The sequence below is a fragment of the Plasmodium malariae genome, assembly GCF_900090045.1.
Source record: "Plasmodium malariae genome assembly, chromosome: 12".
NCBI classification, from domain to species: domain Eukaryota; phylum Apicomplexa; class Aconoidasida; order Haemosporida; family Plasmodiidae; genus Plasmodium; species Plasmodium malariae.
Genome location: NC_041786.1, coordinates 287,480 through 312,054, shown reverse-complemented (window position 1 = coordinate 312,054; position 24,575 = coordinate 287,480). Strand labels below are relative to the sequence as shown.

Here is a 24,575-nt window from a genome sequence, read left to right as displayed (position 1 = left end):
AAAAAAAAAAAAAAAAAAAAAGTTACACAATTTTCATACATACTTGAAGTTGTACCCTTTTTGTATATTAATTTTATTATTTTATTTTATTTTTTATTATTTTATTTTATTTTTTTTTATTTTATTTTATTATTTTATTTTATTTTTTATTATTATTTTTTTTTTTTTTATGTGTGCACTATGCATATGCATTTCTGAAACTATCACTATTAATTTTTTGAATATTTCTTGTGAAGTCTTTCTCAGTCGAATTCCTTTATTTCGGGGGGCACTTTCCAGTATATTATACCTGCGCAGTTTGAACAAATCATTTTTTCGTTTCAAGGGAAAATTAATTATTTAATGTTAACAAGGCGTACTACCTTACTTCATCTTCTCTTTATAGATATAGTGTTTTATTTAATTTTTTTTTTTCTTACTTTCATCTCTTGAAGTCGAAACGATAAAGTGATTGTCATATGTAAATAGGCATTTGTTTATAACATCGTTATGGGCATTTCCTGTTATTGGAGAGAAATGATGATAAGAAATGCAAATCGATAAATGTAAGGGTGTGAAAGAAGAGGAAAAGGGACTACAAGGGAGAGAAATGGCCACTCGTTATTCACTTCATTCGTCGTTGTTAATCATACCTATGTATAGGCAAGTGCAGCTTTTAAATTCGTACAATCTCAACTTGTGATCGTCAGAACCTAAGGGGGAAAAATATGCATATGCATGTGGATATGCATATATATACATACGTGTATAGGTATATATACACCCATACGCACACAAAAATGTGTTTCATTTTTCACTTCTCATAAATCATGATTGCTTGTGTTGCTTTTTCTAAGATGGACTCGAACCTGTTATGAAGAACTTGCCCCTGTCATCAATATCAACAGAGAGGATATTGTGAAATGGGGAATAATAAAAATTCTTACTAACATCATTTTTAATTAAATCATAATACATAAAAATATTATTGTTTCCACAACATAATAGGATGTCAAATTTTCTATTCAGAGCAATTTGTTTATATCTTGTATTATTTATATCTATTATCTTTTTAACTAGTGCACTTTCTTGAATATTATATAAGATTATAAGCCCGTCTTCGCTGCAGCTACAGAGCTATAAATATAAAGAAAGATGAAGGGGGGAGGGTGAGTCATGTGCAATCATTGAAAAAATGGATATGCTACGTGTGTGTCATTCTTATATGTTTCTTTAAAGAATGAAACTATTTGCGGTACATTGCGAAAGAAGCACAAAGGGGAAAAAAAAAAAAAGAAAAAAAAAAAAAAATGTATCTTATTGCATCTCATCACAGTGCAAAAAACGAGAAATAGAGAGAGAGCATAACTGTGTAGTGTGCTCTTCCCATATATGATGCCCATAGACAAAACGTTCAATTTATTGTACATTCTTTTGAATATTTTTTTGTCGTTACATGTTTATCCTTGTAGAGAATAATATGATTAATTATGGATGAGTGATAATTAATTGTATTAAAATTAATATATTTGTTTTTTTCGAATTTCCAAAATTTGATATCTCCATTATTTCCGGCAGTTATTAAATCATATTCATTATAAAAAGTTAAAGTATTGCAATAGTCATAATGAGAATTTAAAATAAGAGAAACAATTTTCAAATATTTCGATGTTAATAAGTAAATATTGTTATGTATAGATAGAGCTACATATTTTCCATCATTTGATATTTTTATACTATGACAGGTTAACTTCTTATTTATTTTGCCTATGTTTTCTATATTTTGTAGATTTTTATCATTATCTAAATTGGCACTTTGTTTATCATTTTCAATAGCATTACTATTTTTTTCTTCAACCATTTTATTAAGCTTACATAGTTTCTTTCTTTTATCTGTTGGTATATTCAAGAACTTCTTATCATAATAGATGAATTTGCCCTTGTTCATATTTTTTAAGTATATAACTTTCTTATCATAGAATTGCCATGCCATTATACTATTATGGCTGCATGTATACAGTATATAATTATAATTCATAGGAAAGCATAGATCACGTATATAATTATTGTGAATTAGCAATAATACATAATAACTACCATTGTTTATATCCATTACGTAAATAATGTTTTCATAAATACTGATAAATATTGTGGATTCATTTCTCATTTCAATTGAATTTACAGATCCATATATCTTTGTTTTCCTTAAAATTTTCTTTTCCACAATGTCTATTAGGCTCACATATCCATCTCCACTTCCTTTGGTCCGGTGTGTAAAGGGATAGCCAAAAAATATATGTGTGCAATAGCGCCCCCCGCATTAGGGAAAAACTCGCATTTAAGAACACGCGCGTATTTGCACATGTTCGCACATACGTATATATGTATGTATGCATGTATGTAAGTATTTATATATATATATATATATATATATATATATATAAGTGCATGCAACTGTGCACCAGCAGTAACCTTTTTTAAACGAAAAATTAGAATGTCTTATGTCCGCTAGTGGCACTATTTTTATACAGTATTATTCCATTTTATTCAATTTTATTTCGTTTATTTTTATTTTTATTTTTTTTGCGAACCTGTCAAGATCGTTTTGTCGTCCAGGATCTTTACTACGTTTATCCCATTACTGAATAAGTAATTCTCTGGTATAATTTTTTCGAGAACCCTAGACTTTATATTTACTACTAGTACATCACCTGCGCAATATTTTTTTAATATGATATATTGTTAGCGTGGAATTGTTATGACAGCTTTTAATGCTTCTATTGGATTTTACAGTCTGGAATTATTGTTGTTTCGGCTGGGCACAGCTCCCTTAACACATGTACTTGCACATGTACATGCACGCATATGTACACCCATACATGTATATTGCAAAGATTGATATATGATCCCATATACATGCACGAAACCTGTTAATGTACATTTTATGCATATGTCTTACCCGTCGTCGTCCCTAAAAAGGCATACTCATCGTTGTTTTTCAGTTCTAAGCACACAAACTGCCTTTTGTAAATGGATGTATTTACTTCTACTTCGTTCATTCGCTTTGTCGAAAAATTGTAGTAGCATATTTTGATGCTGTTAAGTTTAGCTTCAAAACAAAAAAAGAAAAAAAGAAAAAATTAAGAGGATTTAACTGCATTATTATTTCACTGTTTATGGCTTGAAAAGGTTTTTAATGCCATGAGGGGATATGCTACGAATGGTACTTCACTGATATACTTCTAATGCTGCTACGGTGCTATACTACTAACACTGCTTTACTGCATGATTGTATTTTATTTTATTTTTTTTTTTTTTTTTTTTCCCTTCCCCCCTTCTCTTAAATATCTTGTTTACACTGTTTAGCCTCCTTTTTTTTGAACTAACCTATTATGAAATTATTAGTTTGATGGAAAAAGGAAATATTAGTATATGGATAGTCAGAAGAGGACTTATATATAAATTTTTGGTTTTCTATTTGAGTTAATATTAAGCATTTGTCGTCTTCTCCTCCGGATGAGAGAAGGTATTTCCCATCATTACTTATAGAAATATCCACTGTTTTAAATTTATGTAAAGATAAAATGATATTTTCTTTTTTATTTTCAAAATCGAATATATAAATATTAGACATCAGTTTACTCTCTTTGCAACAGCAAATATATTTTTTGTTGTTATCAACATATAATTTATTTATTTTATATTCATCACTTTTAAAAATTGTTCTATTATTATTTACAATGTCTTCTTTTATTATATTAGTACCAATAGCATAGATCATAAAAAAATTATATTTTAATTCTTCTTTTTTCAGTTCATAGTAATTATGATTAATGGTAATATTTTTTAAATTATAAACACTTTTTAATTTTTTTTTTTTTTCATTTTCTAAAAATTCTTCTTCTTCTATGCATTTTAATTTTTCTTTATAATCCCTTTCATTTATTTCTTTATGTTGTCTTATTAGAATTAGGTTATTTGTTATATTACCGTTGAACCCGATAAATGATTCTACTGCTAGTTCCTTTTCCATCTCTGAAGCCTCGATAGTAGTGTAATATTAAATTTTTGATTATGTGGAGCAAAAATAAAAGAAAAAAAAAAAAAAAAAAAAAGGAAAGGAAGAGGAAGAGGAAGAGGAAGAGAAGGAAAAGGAAAAGGAAAGAAAAAATATTCACGCGTACATCGTAGCGGATGGTGCACTTTAATCCCCGGTCATGTAGACACATGTACATGTACATATGTGTAACAGTATGTACACGTATATTCGTATGTATATGTATATATATATGTATACACATACATACGTGCATACATGTATGCAGAGTTTTGGGAGGTAGCGGAATTCCTTATTTTACAAGTGAAAAATAATCTCTAGGTCCACATAAATATAATAAGCCTATACTTGCTGCATATGCAAATATGGACAAGTGGTTATAATATTTATATGTAGGCCATTCAGATCCAATGATTCTTCATACTTCATATAATATGATATTATAAATTTTTTTTCCTTTTTTTTCCTTTTTTTTTCTTTTTTTTAATAATTAGTATAGTATTTCCACCGTCATACTGAGGAAAGGCCCGCACATACACATATATGCATATGTATATGTCTTAGTGCATTAAAAAAAAAACATATGGGGAAAGTGAAGTGCGGAAATTTTAACACTTCGTCGTAAGCATTATGAAGAAAGTATTTATTACAAAATGGGCTTACATAAATTATGTAATTGGGAGTGTAAGTGTGCATTCAAGTATCCATGTACTAATTTACGTATTTATGTGCGTATGCTCGTATGTATGTATGAAGGTGTGCATGCATCTAAAAATCTAACAGAGGAGTGCAAAGGGGAGAACTGCCAAAGAGATAGACATTATTTTCAAGCGTAATCACGTACAGAAATGGCTATAAAAAAAAAAAAAAAAAAAAATACCATTCTATTAGGTACGAGCGAACTTTTTATTAATTTACAAAACACTCCTATTATTGTATTTTAATATATTTTTATATGTTTTACTGTATTATATTATTAAATTTACTCATATTATTTATTGTATTTATTATTTTTTTTATTTTTCCTCTCACTTCTACATTTGTTTTTTCTCTTTTAAAGCAATTTTCCCTATAAATGAATATACTCAACATGAATTGCTTTGTGTGCATTTAAAATAACGTAGGTGCGAAAATGGCTAGAAATGGCGGATGAGAAACTGCAAAAAGTAAAAAAAAAAATAATAAAATGAAGTAAAATAAAATAAAATGAAGTAAAATAAAATAAAATGAAGTAAAACAAAATAAAATGAAGTAAAACAAAATAAAATGAAGTAAAACAAAATAAAATGAAGTAAAACAAAATAAAATGAAGTAAAACAAAATAAAATGAAGTAAAACAAAATAAAATGAAGTAAAACAAAATAAAATAACACGAAGTATATTCGTAGTGAAAGGAGGGAATAATAAAGGATAAGTTGAAACATAAGTCTATGCATACACACCAAACATACATACTAGATACTCTATACATAAACGCATTGTGCACACGCATATAACGTAATATGCCATGCAGTTAAATTTATAAAAACAGTGGTTACGTAAAAGATTCATACGCAACTAGTGATACGTAGTTTATATATGAATAATACACATTATGAATAGTATATAGAAGGAGCATTAGGTTAGGAGCGCTAGTAATGATAAGACGCCTTAAAATGAGGAGTAATAATAATTTGAGTTGAAGTGGAAGAGAAAGTATTTTGATTTTTTCCCTATTTCTTTTTCTGCGCGATTAGTATCGCCTTCTCTTCATTTTCCTTTGCTTTTTCTTTTTTGTTTATTTTTTTGTTTATTTTTTTGTTTATTTTTTTGTTTACTTTTTTGTTTATTTTTTTGTTTATTTTTTTGTATATTTTTTTGTTTACTTTTTCTTATACTTCTTCTTTTTTTCTCTTTTTTTTATATTTATGCTCTTTTTACTCTCCTCTGGCTATTCCGTACTTTTTAACGAAGCAGGCACTACCCGAGTCATAGTCTCATTTCCCCCTCTTGTCTGTCCAGTACTTACAAAATCAAGATGAATAAGGAAATTACAAAAATTCTATTTCCCTATGATGTAAAATTCTTCAAGGGTATATTTGACAAGTATATGCAAAATGAAGACTACAGCAAAGACTTGAAAATTATTCACAGTTCAGGTAATTTAATGAAAGAAATAATTAGTAAGGAGAACGGGCTAAATTTTTACTTAGATGAGAATAACGATGAAAGTTTTTTAAAAGAATGTAAGTTACCATTTTTTAAAAAATTACTCAAGTATATGGATGTAAAAGAAGAGAAGGAGAGAGTAAAGAGAGAAGAAAAAATGGAGAAGGATATGGAAACAGATGAACATGGTCATATTTTACAAAATAAAAAGAATCAAAAGGATGAAAATAATAGATATGATAAGAGGGTGAGTAACAGAAGAAAAGCATTTCGAGCTTACTTTGTGTTTAATAAGAAAATTAATATAATAAATAGTTACAGGATATATAGCTATTGCTCAAATATCATTCAGTCATTACCTTCTCTCACCTATTTGTCTGTTATTAAAATATATTTGACAAACTACCCCTTAAAAATATTTTTGTCTTGTGTCTACTTTTACACCTTCGTTACTTACGTGTGTGATAGGAACAACTTGATAGGTATATTTTGTGTGTGTGTGTGTGTATGTGGGTGTGTATGTGGGTGGGTGTATGTATGTATGTTTTTCTCCGTGTTTGAATTTCTCCATGTGCACTAACTTTAGCTTTATATGTGGTTTAACACTATTTTAATGTTTTCCCTAGCAGAAAGAAAAATATGTCGTTTCTAATCTATTTTTTTTTTTTGTTCTATTTTCCTGCTTTTCCTGCTTTTCCTAGTCTTAATATCCTCTGTGCTTCCATTTTTTTAGAATTTCTGGAATCCCTCTTCTGCTCGATAATTGTCACGATCGGCTGCTTGACACTAACAGCGGTGCACTACGTGAAAGAGAATCGAATAATTTCATTGATGTCTAGAATAAACGATTTCAAGGAGAGTTATATATGTAGAAATTTCATAAAAAATTCTGCAAGGGATGAAATGGAGGTCTCTAAGTTTGTAAGTAAGAAAACACATGAGATGAAGAAATACTCAAAATATTTTTTTTTGAAAAGTGTATTAAATAGAATAAACTCAGAATTATATGATTATGAATGTTTAAAGGATTCTAACAAATTGAACTATATGAAAGATACCTTTAAAGAAAACCCCCTTACTCAATATTCCCCGGTCAACTCGAAAGAGGAGTACTTAGTTCAAACGATGGAGGAAGGAGATCGCTCTAAAAAGGGGGCAGCAAAACGAGAGGAAGAAAATAGAAGAAGTAGTATTAGCAGTAGTAGTACTAAGGCTCGAGAAATGCTCATGGGAAGTGGGGTTCCTGAAAAGATCGTCTCAGAAGGTATATATGTAGATGGTGAAAAAAAGGTAAATGGAGGAGAAAGCATGCAAATGGGTATAAATACAAACGAAACAGATATAGAACCAAAAGGAAATGAAAAAGAAAAAAAAAAAAAAAAATTAAACTTAGAATATTGTAGTGGCATAGATGATACAGAAAAAGTATGCAAACATGGGGAGGATAAAAGCACAATAAATAACATAAGAAAGGATAAAAAATATGACCATATGATGGTCGAAGTTGAAAAGAACAAAAATATAATTGATTACATAATTTTTGAAAATAATATTTATTTAATTAATGGAAAGAATATACTAGTTGGGGACATTATTTATTTATTCAAAGGAGATATTATACCAGCAGACGGTATACTCATAAAAGGTAACAATCTGATTGTAGATGAATCAAATATAGTAAATTCAGGTAAAAAAGAAAAGAAAAAAAAAATTAGACTAGATGAATATATATATGAAATAGAGCGATCAAGAAAAAGAAGAATAACTGTTAACGAATTGAAGAAAAAAAATTTTAATTATTTTGAAACTCTTAATTTAAAAGTCAAGATGCAACTAAAAAGGTTTAGCAATCCGAAGAATTCTAAAAAGGGAGATTTGTCTGTACTAGGTCAACAAATGATCACAGAACAACAACATGAGAATGATGTGCGCAATAGTCTGGGGGATAAGGATAAATCGAGTTCAAGGGGGGAAGAAAGGCAAGAAAAGAAGCTAGGGGAGATTAAAAGCAGACAATTTTGGGGTGAAAAAGGGGACAATTTGTGCCATGAGGCGTTAGAAAATGGGAATATTTACAGGGGATCTGTTGGGGAAAGTGCAGCTGGACAAATTGTGGGTGGGATTAGCCCGAGTCAGATATATATGAACGAAAATTGCGGTAAGCTGTGCGAATATTCACCTTTGCTTTTATCCGAATCCGTGGTAACAGATGGTATGGGCATAATGATCGCTACTTGTGTAAGTAAAAACAAACAGATGTTTAACAATACTATTAAAAATTCGGAAGAAGATACAAAATTAGAAGTATTAATAAACAGCTATTCAAAGAATGTTGTGATATTATTAACTTTTTATTGTTCTCTGTGTATACTTTTTGTATTCATACATTTTCTTATTAATCTAATTGAGAACGATATGCAGACATTTGCATACAACTTGTTAATGTTTTTGCTGAACGCGATAATGTTAGAAATTTTGAAATATCTTTTACTTTCAATTGATCAAATGCCTTTATTATTACAAAACTGTATAGCATTAAATTCAAGTCAAATAATGAAAGAAAATTTTATAATCAAAAAAAAAAATACGTTCGAAAAAATTTTACATACTAATACTATTTTTATTGATATACAGAGATATATAAAATACCAATGTATTTATTTTTATTATAATACTGAATTTACTTTTGCTACTGATGGAGATATAGTAACATCTAGTATTGTAGAAGAAGATAACATAAGGGTGTTTAATAAAATTGGAGAAAATGAAAATGTTAGGAGTAGTCTCTTTTTTGTTTTATTAATTCAAGGTATACTAACCACTAGCAATTTGTATCAATATAATGAAAATAACCTACCAGTAGATTTATCTTTACTAACTTTTTTGAAACGTTTAGAAATAAATATCGACGATTATTTTATAAAAAGAAAAAATATTATACGTATAATATCTAGTGGTCAAGATTACATAATTTCATTTGTTCTTTCGAAGAAGCCTTTTTTAAGTGACAAGAAGCTGTCCCTACAAGTAAGCAATGTGAGCCTTAACAGGGGGGAAGAACAGGCATACGTGTTGAGAATATTTGTGAGGGGACCCGCTAACCTCGTCTTGCCCAAGTGCAGTCAGTACGTGAACGGCGATCGGCTAGTCAGGTTAGTTCGACCATGCGCGGTGGGTGCGAGAATGCATACATATATACATACATACATACATACATACATACATACATACATACATACATACATACATACATACATACATACATACATATATACATACATATATACATACATACATATATACATACATACATATATACATACATACATATATACCTACATATATACCTACATACATACATACATATATACATACATATATACATACATACATATATACATACATACATATATACCTACATATATACCTACATATATACATACATATATACATACATATATACATATGTGCATGTCCATGTGCATGCATATAAGGACTTCCTCACGAACACGCCGATTAGCTATTTGTAACTTGGTTGTTTATTATTATTTTTCTTTTTTTTTTTTTGCGAGCAATTATTTATTCGTTCACTACTAAACATTAGATAAAGTGCAATTTTTCATGTCCATTTTTTTTTATCGCATGTGTTCAACTGTCCCATTTTGTATTTTTTTTTTTTTTTTTTTTTTTTTTTTTCGTTTAGAAATGTGGATAAGCTAAGAGAAAAGACGGAGAAGGTTAACAGAAGAGACCACGAGCTAGTCCTCTGTGTTGCATATAAAGAAATACTCTTGAAGGAGAAGGAAAAAGAAAGTCTTTTTTTATGTGAGGATGATAACGATTTAACGTTTGATAATAAAGAAATGCAAATGTATGTGAAGGATAGTTACTTAAGGTACATGAATATGAACGATTTTACATGTGTGTCAATTTTAGCCTTTGAAAGAAAGCTAAGTAAGCATTTCTATTTTGATTATAAAATGTTAGAAGCAAATGATATGACTGTGAAATTGTTTACAAATGATAATTTGATAAAAACGAAAAAACTGTTTTGCAATTTTCCGAATTTTTTTCAAAATTTTATTTTATATAATGCAAAAAAAAAAAAAGGTATGGATGGAGAAGGTCCCATTATGCCTGATGGGAATGCTTATGGCATTAACGAGGAAGATAAAAAAAAAAAAAAAAATTTAGAAGATATATATATAGACAATTTCGGTGGTAGTAGTGGTAATGGTCAAGACAATGGATATGGTAATGGCAATGGTACTTATAACGGAGGTTACCAAAAGGAAGGAGACAATTTGCATGGTTATAAGTTGAACACAAAATGGGAGGAAACCACCGTTCGACTTAATAAATGCAAAAGTGAGATTTTAAACCTGAAGCAATATGAAGAAGGTATTACAATGAATCTATTGAATCAAAATGAAAGAAAAGAAAAAGAGGATTATTTTATTTTGCAGCACAACGTTTTCTATAACTGTTCTAGTAAAGAATTGGAGAATTTATTATATGTTTCTAAATATTATGGGCAGAATGCAGTAGTAACAAATCAAAGCAATTTCGTTAATGATGATCGTATATGTAGTTTACTAGTTTGTGATAATAGAAGTAAAGATGCAGATAAAGCAAAAAGTGATATAATAATTTTAAATAAAAGCTTATATTATTATATAAAACTAAAATGCTTTTCCAGGTGTATGTTAATGAATATTCGATTATTCATTGAATATAATATAACTTTATACATGTGTCTTGTTCTTTTTTCTATCGTTTCAACATTTGTAAATGGATTGGAATTTTTAAGTGCTATACAAATATTATACATATATTTAATAAAAAATGTAATATTCCATTATATATCTTGTTATCGAAAAAGTTTATATAGCATAGGAGGAAATAAATTAAAAAAAATTTCATATGACTTTTTTAGTGAAAAAGATATGAACAATATGATATCATCAATTTTGTCTAAATTTACAATTCTTTTAATAGTTTTTTTATTTGGACATTTGTTTATACCTGAATCGAAATGGGAATTTGTCAAAGATGAAGTGAGAGAACAATTCGCGTTCTGTGAATTTTCATTCTTTACAGATAAACATAATTCTAATTACTTCCATACGATTAGATCAAGTATTCGTTTTAAAAAAAATTTAGAAAATATAAGAATTCTTAATATAATTGATGTTAAGAAGGATTATAGGACAATGGAGGAATGGGATAATCACATTAGCCCAAGTAGACATAGCACTATTCTGTTTAATCTGTTTTTCCTTTTTTTCTTTTTTTCATACATTCATATTTATATGAAAACTTTTTTGTGCGAAATAAGTTTGTATTTCGATAAATTTAAGGAAAACCAAAGGGGAAAATATAAGCATTTGCATTTGATTCAAAATGAGGGGAAAATGGAGATAGAAAAAAAAAGATTGTCTCAACAGATTTACAGTTTAAAGAAAGAATTAAAAGAAGAAAGGGAAAAAGGTCTAAAACGTATGACACCAAATTCAGGGGATTTAAACAAAGGTTTTGTTGAAACAAAGGACCAGGCAAATTATTCTCTTAGTTCTGAAAAAAAGGAAAACAATCCGAAGAATAGCAGTACTCAAAACAGTGATACACAAAACAAGCACTCCGCAGTAAATTTAATAAATCAGTTGAGCACAAAACATATTCTAACTGATAAGGATATAAGAAGAATGTTAATTAATTGTATCAATCAAAATTATGTTAGTTTTCTTATTTTCCTCTTTCTATTATTACTACACATTACAGTCATTCAGAGTGGTTCATTTTTTTTTAATTTCCACGTAAAAGGATTAACACTAATTCAGTGGATTATCTGCTTTGTCTTTTGTGCCTTAGATATGGTCCTTTATCTAATTATATCCCGACTCAGTCTTTTCAAGTTATCCTGCAAATCGTTTAAGAATTTTCAACATTTGTATGAACCGCGGGAGAGAAGCGTGTAAGTATTCCCTCTCGTCTTTGCATCAATAAAAAAAAAAAAAAAAAAATGACAAAATAGACATAACAAAAGAGAAATGAGAAAAGAAGGGAAAAAAGAATTGTTAAATGAAACATACGTGCACAAAAAATTTGAAGCCGCAGAAATGCGTCTGAGCGGAAAATATTATGCATCTTGAATATGGCACTTGGTTGCTATGCTATTACTCCGCTACTATTCTGCGATTTTTTCCTACTTATTTTATATTCTTTTTATACTTATTACCTATTTACTTCCTATTCATTTCATCTTCATTTTTCTTTTATTCCATATTTTGCTTTATTTTTTTTTGAAGGTTCGACACGCTGCAAGAGTACAAAACAAGTTACATATCCCAGAGATACAAATACGACCTCAAAGTGTAGACAACTTTTATTTCTTTATAATTACCAATTCATGCGAATTTTGCTCAGCCTGGTCATGTTCATCTATTCGTAAGATTGTACGTTCACCTGTCCTTTTGCTGACCTGTTCATTTTTTTTTTTTTTTTTTTTTTTTTTTGTAGAACGCGAAAGAGCTGGATATAAAGACATGAACTGTTCATGCAAAAATACCTTTTTTATGTATGTGTGCACATGTTTAAAGAAGACATTTAATTAAAGCAATAAATACGATGTACTACCTTCTACTGCTCCATTTCATTTAATAAAATGAGATATAAATATATACTGAAAAGGAGAAATGCAATATAAGAGTAGAATTTGCACTTATCGGGAAACTCTATTTTATATTTATTCTATTTTTTGAGATGCTCATGTGTATTTCTTCATGTATATATATAAATCTACTTGTGCGCGTATAGTAGTTCATACGACGCCCACAATCATAATTTCATACCCATAAAGTATTTTACTAACTCGCTTTTAAAATTAGCTTGACCATTTTTTTCTTCTCTTACGAAGAAGTAACAGTATAACATGGATACATATGCAAATATAAAAAAAAAAAAATTTATAATAAATAAATTAATAAATGAACATATCAATAAATGAATAAACTAATAAATGAACATCAATAAATGAACATCAATAAATGAATAAACTAATAAATGAACATATCAATAAATGAATAAACTAATAAATGAATATATCAATAAATGAGTAAATTAATAAATGAATAAATTAATAAATGAATATATCAATAAATGAGTAAATTAATAAATGAATAAATTAATGAATGAGTAATTTAATAAATAAACCAACAAAATGAATGAAGACAAAACCAATACTAATAAAATGTAGTTAAATACATTTATAGTGAAAGCAGTATATTATCAAATTTTAAATTGGTTTAAGTTTAAAAAATGAAAAGCTCGTTCGTTAAAAGGAATGAATTTGTATGGACATTGTATATGCACAAAGTTGTGGACTACATAATGTGTAAAATATGTTGTACACAACAATAATAAAAAAAAGGAAAAATAATAAAAAAAAAGAAAAAAAAAAGTACAATAAATAAATAGAACTTAAAAAGGCAGTTATTTCTATTCTCTCAATGAATGAATGGGCTTATTTTTTTTTACGGAATTAATGAATTTCTTAATTTCTATATTGTACAAATTTACATAATTATTGTAATTATTATATGTTTTCCTTCCTAAACAATTTAAAGAAACATTATTTTTATTTTTTTGTGATGATTTATTTTTTAAAAAGGCATTAACTTGATCTTCATAATCCTTAAGAATCCATAAATGATCATCATTTGAATATTTTATTTTCTTTTTTACATTCTCGTCTTTCCCTTCTATATTTTTTTTCATAAAACTTAAAGAGGTAACGAATTTTGAAAATTTCGCATTTTCCCTTCTTTTATTTGGTGACTCAGCTTTGTTATCTTCCATTACTTTTTTTTTTTTTTTTTTATTTGCGTGTTTATTCAAAGATTTGTTTGAAATGCTAATTGTAAAGGAATTAGTGGCAACTTTAATATATTTGTTGGTATGTGATGGACTGCGAGTATTTGATATTTGCCAGCACTGTACATGTATTATGCGCATATGTACACATATATATATGTATATGCACGTATACGCATGTTGCTTACCCTTTTGCGACTTTAAAATTCATCATTTCAATTTCCATTACGCTTACAATTTTTGAGCGGACGCTTTTTTTAGTCATGGAAAATGTACATAACGTACTTGCGCAATGATTCGCTATAAATATACATAAGCAAAAAAAAAAAAAAAAAAATAATTCACTCTAAAATAAAAGCATATGCGATAAACACGTGAATACTTTTATGTAGTTCTTTGGTGCATTCGAACTTATTACTGCTGTATATGCAAGTAGCCTTCCTTTATTTTAGTTTTTCATACATATTAAATGTATGTACACTTGTTATATATTATATATTTTTTCAAACTGTGCAAACTTAAATTTGCGTTGTATGTCTCCACCGCTTTAAATTAAATTGTATACATATGAATTTATTAGCATTATTTTTATTTTTTATTTTTTTATTATGATGAAAAAATGTAAAAGGTTAAACATAAATTTAGCTGTTTGAACTTCATACATTACTAAAAAGGTTGTAAATAATGACCATAAAAAAATGGAATTTTTGAAAGATAAAAAAAACGGAATTTTTTAAAAATAAAAAAAAGAATTATTCATTTTTTTAAGTAAAATATACATATATATACTTTTTATCCTTTTTTAGTGGCATAATAACCCATTTAACATGTATTATTCTGCAGAGATTTTTACGTATATAAATCAACGTTATGTACGGAGGGAAGAATGCATATATATATATATATATATGCATATTTATATGTATGTATTATGTATGTGTAAAAGTTAGATCTGCGCAGCACGGAACGACTAGCATACCCCGCCGTATGTCTGTATTCTTTTTAAATTTATATAATATTTTTTTGAAAAGCTTTATTCATATTAGCTAAAAGGAGAGATCTTGGATCAATAATTTTTTTTTTTTTTTTGAAGTCGTCTTTTCGATAAATATTATCACTCTTTTTTGCTAATAACATTGTTCCCTCCTTTTTCGTGTTAGCACTATCACCAGTTAAGTTTTTTAAAAGGGTTAATTTATTTTTCCTATCATGGAATTTGAAGGGAAAAAAAAATAAAAATAATAAATAATATGTAAAATGAATTATGGCTAGAAAAAAAAAAAAAAAAAACATGAATAAAAGAAATGACTTATGGCTAGAAAAAAAAAAAAAAAAAATTGAAATACACATGTTTGCATATGAATATATAACCTGATTTTAAATTTTTTTCCCTTGTTTATATACTCTATCAACGAGTTGCGTGAGAATTTGGAAGAATAATTTAACCTTTCATTACTATAATGCTATCAGGAAATAAAAGATAAAGTAAAATATGATCATATGTCATTAATTGATTATGTGATTAAGTAAAACAATGTAGCTTGAAAAAATATGTGAAATGATGTAGACGCACACTACGATATCCTTTTGTACCCTTTTGTAACTTTTTTTTTTTTTTTAATTACTAATGGGTTAAATTCTTCAATCAGAATTAGGAAATGGAGCATTTCCTTCAGTGTAGTGTCCTCTATCATATCAATTGTTTTTTCATTATCCATGGAACACTCTTCTATAGTGAGCGAATAAGTTTCTTGTGTTGCTAATCCCTTTGTAATGTGGAAAGAATAAAGCATATATTTTGCGTTATTACATCGATATACATATTCCACTCATTCTGGTTATACATATGCATATATGTATATGATGCATACGTCTGTATATATATATATATATATGTATACTCAAATGTTATATATGAGAGATAAATGAAAAAGTGACAAATTATATAGAACAAAATTTACGTGCAAACATAAGGCTATTGTCTTCTCCTCCTTAATCATAGGAGTTCCTACCCACAAGAATCGAACTTCTTTTTCGCTATTCAAAAAGAACGAAAAAATAGTATCACTAAGCATTTGAAGTTTTTGTCCTTGCGTGTGTACATTTTGCCATAAACTGTTTCTTTTCTTTTCTTTTTTTTTTTTTTTTTTTTTTTACTGCATTGTTAGGTCCGTCGGATTTATATTAGATCTTAGTATTAGTACTTGTTCCTGTGATTATTATTTTTATTTAATTTTTGTTGTTCCGTTTGTCATCATAAACATGAATGAGTATATATAAATCTGGATGTATATTCACATGTATATATGCAGTGCATGATATGTAGCTTCGACGGGTGGAAGAATCGCTGCTAATTTGGTAATTTTTTTTTTTTTTTTTTTTTTACATTTTCATATAGCTCTTTTGATAAAGAACTTAGCGAAATTAAATTTTGTTCTTGTAACAATGGGCTGCTTAAAAAGATAGGTATTCCATATATCTGGTAGGAGAAAAAGGAAAATAAAATTTTGATAAATATTACAGAATAAAAGGTTCCAAGCATTTGGAAATGCAGATGCCCACGTAAGTGTAAGTATAAATGTGAATGTTTAAGTAAATGTAAACTTATATATACATGTTATTATTATTTTTTTTTTTTTTATGTTCCCTTTTTTCGACACGCATATTAACAACGATTAGATAAATGCAAAATTTAACTAAATGCTGAGAAATGCCATCCTTCAAAGCTTTTGCTCTTATGTCAAATTCAACGGATAACTTATTTAAACTGACGTAAACCTCATGCCCTACTTCTATTATTAAAGGTCTTGCTTCACATTTCAGCAATAGCTGAGAAGGTAAGTATAAATTAAAAGGAAGAATTCGACTTTGTTAGTTTTCACATGTTTAGGTTTTACCAATTTGATGACTGCTATTAGATTTATCTCTCCTTGCTGGGTCTATCTCATCGCGTTCGATCTATTTCGTCTCGTTTGTTCTACCTGTCTTAATTTTTTTGCTTTTCCGTATTTTGTTATTATGTTATTTTATTATTCTACTTTATTTATTTATTTATTTATTTTATTTTATTTTTGTACCTGGTTTTTCAAACTTAAGGTAATTGAAACAGTAAATTTGATGGCTAGTATCTCTTTTGATATTTGCAAAATGTTTACTTTGTTCAGTTCTATATTCTTGAAAAAGAAGTTTGAATATTTACTCAATTCGGAACTGATTTTTTGCATTTTCCCTGTAGCATCAATAATCCCGTTCATAACTAATTGAAAAAAAAAAAAAAATATAGGAAGAAAAAGGATATAAAAAAAAAAAAAAAAAAAAAATTAACAGTATATAAACGTTATATCTTAGTAAGTGTGCATTATTTTATTATATACAAAAAAAAATATTATAATGGGCAAAAATATGTTTAACCGTTAAAAAAATTAATTTCACATATGGATTCACTCAATATGTTTCCTATTATTTTTAGCTCCGAAATTTTATCATCCCAAATATGAACATTGCTTGATATAATTGCAGCCTTATCGCATTTCTTGATTTTTGCAATATCTAAGAAGCAAATAAATGGGTAAGAGAGTCATGCATAAACTGCTGTTTGTTTACGCATGTACGTGCGTATATATGCGTATGCATATGTATGTTTACACATACATAAATTTGAAAGCTAAGGCTAATATGACTTGTTATAGACAAAAATATAGAAAGAAAGGGGATCCCGAATATATAGCAAAAGAATTTTATGATAAAACGGATGAAGAGGCATTCGAAGGAATGCGTACTTTTATGTTCTTTTAAAAAGGCTAATAAGGGGTCTACAGCTACTTCACTTCCTACTACTGAGTGCTCATTATTTAAGTAGAAGTAAGGGGATATTTTGTCTATGGCTTTTTTTACATTTTCATAATCAAACGGATCAGAAAAATTTAGAACATCTGAATAATCGATTAGATCTAGACAAAGGGGAAATAAAAATGAAAATTGGGAAAAAAGGAAAATGGGGCAACTAAAAATGAGATACCAGAAAATTCGTTTATTTGTATAATGTACATATGTATAGATATATATACATATATACATACATACATGCATATATATGTATGCACGTGTGTGTGTTCATCTTAGTGTTTGATGTCGTTTACAGTTTTATACGTACTTATGCACACGAGCCAGAATTTGATATCTCTTGTTTTACTATTATTAAGCAAATCTTGCAAGGAATAAAACATATATTTAAATATGTATTTTTTCTCTTTTGAGTTAAATGTGTGAAATCTGGTATCACATATGTACAGAAGTTTCATTTGTGTAATGTATATTTTTTTTTTTGTAAGATCATAAAAGGGAAATAAAAAGTATAATACAAGTTTATTTTTTGTCTTTATGCAATGTAGCATATAAAAAAGGATGGAAATTAACATATCTTTTTTGATTTTTTGATTTTTTGATTTTTTGTTTTTTTGCATTTTTTTTTTTTTTTTTTCCTTTCCCTATGAAGGGAACAACAGGGCTTACAAATAAAACTTCAATTTTGCAAATATGTAGAAAAAAGCGAAAAAATGTTTTTTCATTTTGGTACTTTTTATCATCAGCAAAGTATGAGATAGGGAAAATATCATTAAATGGAAATTGAAAAATTAACATAAATTAGTGCGGGGAAAATTGTAAACATAAATAGGTTAATGTAAACGAATATATGTAAATAGATCAAAGTTGAAAAAAAAAAGAAAAAAAAAAAGCGGTATGTACACACTAACTATAGCTAACTCTCTTGCTTTTTTAGTTTTCATCCGATAAGTGGATTACAAAAAAGTCTTAGTTAATTTTTTCGTAAATTTCGTCCAAGTGGGTTTTTGTCATTTTGTCCTTGAAATGGTTATATATGAATATACCTAAGAAGTTGTAAATATGTTTGTTCGTATGCGCGTGTGTACATATGAAATGTTTGTATGTTTGTGCGTTTGTACGTTTGTATGTTTGTACGTTTGTATGTTTGTGCGTTTGTACGTTTGTATGTTTGTATGTGTGTGTGTGTGTGTGTACATATGTATGCATATATGTGTGTATATATATAAAAAAATATTAATGTAGATTTTTTTTTTTTTTTTTTTTTTTTTTTATTTAAATGCTACATATCAAAAAAAAAAGATGAATTTAAATTTTTGAGCTATGCTCAGAATACAGAAAAATAGGTTGCTGACGCGAACGTATATAATGCAAAAATTGGTCATAGAAAAGTATAAACATAAATTATTTGTAAAAATAACAAGGTTTAAAATGTTCTTGTGCATACTTGTTAGTGTGAATTTTTCTTGTTCCAAAAATTTCTCAAAGTCATTCATCGAAATTCTTGTTATAAATTCGACTTCATTTAATTGAGGTACTGTTTGAAAGTCCGGGTTGACAAAGGTTAACTGAGAGAAAAAAAAAAAAAAAAAAATAAAAAACGAAATAAGGAGAAGTAATGAACTTGTGAAATGATTAAAAATGAAGAGTAATTTACCCAATGTAAAAAGCTAAAACTGTCTGTAGCTTTACACGCAAACATATGTACACTTATACACATTTATACATATATCCATACACCCACATGTAATATTATGTAATTAGAAACGATGCGTGTTTAGTTATTACGTAAGAGCTGACAAAAGATCTGGTACAACCCGTGTCACATTTTAATATGCCTAAATAAAATAGCTGTTCAGGTTTTTTTACTATTCCACTTTCCTCCTCCAGTTCTTTGAGTGCATTCTGAAGGTACTCTTCTTCACTGGAAACTACCCCACCAAAGCCAATGGAATAGTAAGAAGGGCAGTAATCTTTTATTTTAGATCTTTTATGTATATAAATAAAATACTCTTGTTCTAATTTGGTGAACACAAAAACTGCCGTTGATCTGTGCCATAAATTGTTCGTTCTCATAGCTTTTCGAGTTTTCAAATCTGAAAACTCATTTTGTTCATTCACAATAATTACCATTTCATCCTTATTATCCTCGAATCTATAATTTATCGTATCCTTCATTTTTTTATCAAAAATGCTGGGGCTATATAGAAGCAGCTTATTATTATTCCACTTTTTTGTTACGCTTTTTTTTTTTTTTTTTTTCAATTTTCCTGTCATGCAGAATTTAGCTGTATTTTAATCGTTTGAAGGAAGACAATTTGAACTGTGTAAAGACGTAAAAAAAATAAGGGCAAGTGAAGTGGGCCAAAGATCAATAAGGGTGGAATAAATGGAAAAAAAAAGAAAAAAAAATTAAAGAAACGGAAAAGCAGAGAAAAGAAATAAACAGTAAAAGAACGGACTAGATTATAAGCAGAAGGAATGATTAACAACTAACGAAAAAATGCATGTATGAATAAAGTTCCTTTTTATAATTTCAAACACAATGAGAAAACTGAAAAAAAAAAAAATATTACATAAAAAATGTAGGTCGTTAATACGACTCTAGAGCTGTTACTACACATATATATATATGTACTATGTATGTTTACTTATATATATGTATGTTTATTTATATATATGTATGTTTATTTATATATATGTATGTTTATTTATATATATGTATGTTTATTTATATATATGTATGTTTATTTATATATATGTATGTTTATTTATATGTATGCATGTTTATTTATATATATGCATTTTTATTTATATGTATGCATGTTTATTTATATATATGCATTTTTATTTATATATATGCATGTTTATTTATTTATGTTTATGACAATTATATTTATAATAAAAGTATGTGGTCAGAATCGAAGAAGTGAAATAACACTCCGGGGAAGCTCCAAGTTATGAGACGTTAAAAAAAATAAAATAAAATAAATGCTTATCTTTAGAAAGCCATTAATAGTTTATCGTCGAAAAGAAAAACAAACATATGCTTACGTATTCAAGTATAGTCATGTAGATTCGTTGTAGTATGTTCATGCTGCGTATTTCTGCTATGTACGCATGCTGTGTATTCATGTTATGTATGTGCAATATATGCATATATATATATATGTATAGTCCATTTGCACGAGTGAGTATTTAGGAACACAAGCACTTTCTACATGTACTCGTTTAAGTATTCGTGAGTTTAATTTATGTGTTTACATGACGCCATATTTATGGTTTTCTTGTTTTTCTTGTTTTTCTTGTTTTTCTTGTTTTTCTTGTTTTCCTTGTTTTTCTTGTTTCCATTTTTGCATATGTGTTTATGTTTTTTCATACTTTTTTTTTTTTATAAAAAGGTATTCGAGGAAAAAAAAAAATAATAAATAAAATGCAAAGTGAAGAAATAAATCGAAATGTAAAGAAATAAATAGAAATATGATAAAATATATCGAAATGTGAAAAACTAATATTAGGTATAAAATAAAAATATAACAGGAGTGATAATCGAAACAGGAACGATACCTGTAAGGGGGATGATGATAATGGAAACTGACAAATTAGGTGAAAAAGAGTTAGATTTCAAAAGCAAAGGAAAAAAGGGAATATAACAAAATTTACTTGTTTAAATAATAAACGAGCATAGAAGATCTATACTTTTTTCACTTGCAGAAATATGAAACATATGGGAGGAAGGACCTTACTACATTTTCATGTTGTCCTTCTGGGTGGTTTTCCCTTTGTCAGGCATAGCGACAGTTTTATTTTTTGTTCCCGCCAAAACTTGAGGATCAACTTTTGAGCTAATTATGGACATATTTTTTGATTTTCCATCCGGAATTTTGACTAAGCGAAAATGATTGTTGTTAGATATTTGATCAACAATAAAATAGCCTCTTCGCTCAAATTGAAATTTGTCCCCCTGTTTGAGAGAAGTAATAGCTGGTTCTGCATAGACTTCTGTTTCGTACTTAGTAACTGGATTAATAAATTTTGTCCATTCTTCTTTATTATCATTTTCAAATTTATCCACTGTTAACAGATGATCGTATTCGTACAAGGTACATGAAATTAATTTTTCGCGAATGTAGGGTATCCAGTGTACTTTTTTTTTTGTTGTTTTAAAATCTCCGCTAAAGTTGGAAACACCTAATATTTCCTTCAAAGGAGTATCATGATTAACAGTAGCACCACCTTCAACATCTTCGCCATTTTTAATGACTCTCGTAATAATTATATTTCCCAATTTTATTAATGTAATTTCTTCTTGTTCAACGAAGGTTTGGGCATCTTCTAGCTCTATGAAAAATTTGTTTGTATGGTACATAGTACAAGTACCTAATGATTTATTTTTCATATGTAAATCTCTTTTTTTTTCAACAATATCTGGACTTAAATCAGTGAGTTTCAATATAACTGCTTTTTTTTTATCTACAGCAGCAAATCTAGGAATAATTGGATCAATGATTTGTTTATTTATTGACCATAATTTGTCCCACTGCATTAAGTTTCCAGCTTTTGACGGGCCCTGCTGTAAAATAAATTGAAATAAAGCTTCTTTAGTTAATCCTCTTCTTAATATTCCTTTAATTGTTGGCATACGTGGATCTGACCATCCATCGACAATTCTATTATCGACAAACCATTTCAATTTTCTTTTGGACATAAGCGTTTTGACAAAAGAAATTCTACTGAATTCATAAATGTATACTTTACGTAATTGGAAAATTGATAAAAACCAATTATATTGTTCTATTCGATCACTATATTCATTCGTTCTTAATGCATGTGTAACTCCTTCGATTGAATCTATTATTGGACATGCAAAATCGTACGTTGGATAACATTTATATTTAAATTTATGTCTATGATGAGGTGTATCCACTATACATCTATACAAAACAGGGTCTCTCATACATTTATTTTTACTTTGCATATTTATTTTTGCTCTTATACAATTTTTTTTTCCTATTTCTGTACCATTACGCATTTCTTCAAATATTTGTAAATTATGTTCTATCGAATTTTCTCTATTAGCAGATTCAATACCTTCACCCCTTTGATTCCTCATTAATTCTACATCTGTATCATCTGCATACGCTTTATTCATTTTTATTAATTTTATGCAATACTCTTCTAATAATGCGAAGTAGTCTGAAGTATAACTAATTTTTTCATATTTTAATCCTAATTTTTCTAAATCATCTATTATACTTGTTTCATATATGATATCTTCTAATGCTGGATTTGTATCATCAAATCGTAGTAGCATTTTTCCTTCATACATATTTGCATAATAACTATTTAAGAATGCTGCTTTTGCATGACCAATATGTAAAAAACCTGATGGTTCAGGTGGAAATCTTGTTACTACTTTTCCTTTTTCAGCATTTTCTAATTTCCCCGAATATGAAGTATTTGTCGCTTTTTGTTTTAACATATGCACAGTGTTTGCATCATCTTTTGTTATGTTCACTTTGTTCATGAGTGCTTTTTTTTGTAAGTACATATTTAACTCATCATCCTTGTTATATAGCAAAGATGTTATTAACTTAAACCATCTATTAAGATTCTTGTACTGTTTCGTATATTTTATATTATAACAATTAGTTATATTAAAATATGTATACATCTCGTAATAAATATATATATCAGACAAGGTTAAGAAATGAGAACAAACAAAGGTATTCAAATGTAAGTGATTATTAATATGTTCACATACATGTTGAATATTTTCTTGTATATCATTATATCTAAAAAAATCTATCCAATCATCATACTGCGTTTGAATATAAACATTAAGAATTTTTTTTTTTTTTTTATTTTCATCATAAAAATGGTATAAATTCGTTTTCAATAAATAATCCAAACTCTTTGCAAATATTTTGTCACTACTTTGTATAAACTTTACATCCGATACATCGTTTACAAATTCTATTTGTATCTCTTCCACTTTTTCGTTTTTCACAAATTTTATGTTTTCCCCTACTAGGCACTCACTGTTTAAATTTTCTTTTTTCTTAACAATATTATTATATATGTTACGCACTGTTCTACACAAAAATGGGTACTTTCTACCATAGTATATGTTTATTTTGAGCTCATCGGCCATTTTCTGAACGTGTTCATAAATTTAATCGAAAATCCGCAGCCGTGATGCTTCGCATTTGAACGTTGTACATGAATTGGTATACACACAACGTAAATATATGTATGTGTACAAATATATATATATATATATATATATATATATATATACGCTCAAATGGAAATGATACAAAAATGAGAAATGTAAAAATATAAGGATTAACTGGGGTATTAATTGTTCGAAGTTAAGAAAAGGAACTTAAACTTTTTTTTTTTTTCCCCCTTCTCTTAGTTCACGCAATTTACAACCTTTTATTTGTCCTTTCGACACAGGATTTTTTTTACTCGTGACAACATTAACTGTGCAGGTAAAATGATCACGTGGAATTATAATATGTATTATATATGCGAATATAAAAATATAAGTATACGGGTGTGACTACTTTGTATTTAATTAACTATATACGTATTTGTACGTTTGCTCAAGCAAAACTGTTAATACAGGAGGAAATACAATTTGTACGATGATAAAATACTGTTAACTTTC

General features: G+C 27.8%; 6 protein-coding genes across 6 annotated transcripts; 1 reads left to right on the top strand and 5 right to left on the bottom strand.

Moving 5' to 3' along the window:
* Positions 1 to 242: 242 nt before the first annotated feature.
* On the bottom strand, positions 243 to 4,012 carry WDR16 (WD repeat-containing protein 16, putative; the record flags this gene model as incomplete). The annotated part of the gene is made up of 8 exons (XM_029006360.1): positions 243 to 289; positions 420 to 500; positions 633 to 692; positions 849 to 1,116; positions 1,436 to 2,238; positions 2,571 to 2,690; positions 2,939 to 3,088; positions 3,367 to 4,012. The coding sequence occupies 8 exons, from the start codon at positions 4,010 to 4,012 to the stop codon at positions 243 to 245; spliced, it is 2,175 nt and encodes a 724-aa protein (XP_028862856.1).
* A 2,041-nt stretch (positions 4,013 to 6,053) lies between these two features.
* PmUG01_12016100 (E1-E2 ATPase, putative) lies at positions 6,054 to 12,725 on the top strand (the record flags this gene model as incomplete). Its single annotated transcript, XM_029006359.1, has 5 exons — positions 6,054 to 6,666; positions 6,918 to 9,336; positions 9,888 to 12,158; positions 12,493 to 12,558; positions 12,704 to 12,725. 5 exons carry the CDS (start codon positions 6,054 to 6,056, stop codon positions 12,723 to 12,725), a joined length of 5,391 nt encoding a protein of 1,796 aa, XP_028862855.1.
* Positions 12,726 to 13,681: 956 nt separating this feature from the next.
* PmUG01_12016000 (conserved Plasmodium protein, unknown function) lies at positions 13,682 to 14,041 on the bottom strand (the record flags this gene model as incomplete). Its single annotated transcript, XM_029006358.1, has 1 exon — positions 13,682 to 14,041. The coding sequence occupies one exon, from the start codon at positions 14,039 to 14,041 to the stop codon at positions 13,682 to 13,684; it is 360 nt and encodes a 119-aa protein (XP_028862854.1).
* A 1,023-nt stretch (positions 14,042 to 15,064) lies between these two features.
* PmUG01_12015900 (conserved Plasmodium protein, unknown function) lies at positions 15,065 to 18,357 on the bottom strand (the record flags this gene model as incomplete). The annotated part of the gene is made up of 11 exons (XM_029006357.1): positions 15,065 to 15,260; positions 15,428 to 15,519; positions 15,682 to 15,822; positions 16,018 to 16,093; positions 16,214 to 16,266; positions 16,443 to 16,535; positions 16,754 to 16,885; positions 17,134 to 17,312; positions 17,468 to 17,605; positions 17,836 to 18,006; positions 18,210 to 18,357. The coding sequence occupies 11 exons, from the start codon at positions 18,355 to 18,357 to the stop codon at positions 15,065 to 15,067; spliced, it is 1,419 nt and encodes a 472-aa protein (XP_028862853.1).
* A 511-nt stretch (positions 18,358 to 18,868) lies between these two features.
* PmUG01_12015800 (nucleoside diphosphate hydrolase, putative) lies at positions 18,869 to 20,077 on the bottom strand (the record flags this gene model as incomplete). Its single annotated transcript, XM_029006353.1, has 3 exons — positions 18,869 to 18,945; positions 19,347 to 19,467; positions 19,688 to 20,077. The coding sequence occupies 3 exons, from the start codon at positions 20,075 to 20,077 to the stop codon at positions 18,869 to 18,871; spliced, it is 588 nt and encodes a 195-aa protein (XP_028862852.1).
* A 1,567-nt stretch (positions 20,078 to 21,644) lies between these two features.
* PmUG01_12015700 (glutamate--tRNA ligase, putative) lies at positions 21,645 to 24,053 on the bottom strand (the record flags this gene model as incomplete). The annotated part of the gene is made up of 1 exon (XM_029006352.1): positions 21,645 to 24,053. The coding sequence occupies one exon, from the start codon at positions 24,051 to 24,053 to the stop codon at positions 21,645 to 21,647; it is 2,409 nt and encodes an 802-aa protein (XP_028862851.1).
* Positions 24,054 to 24,575: the final 522 nt, after the last annotated feature.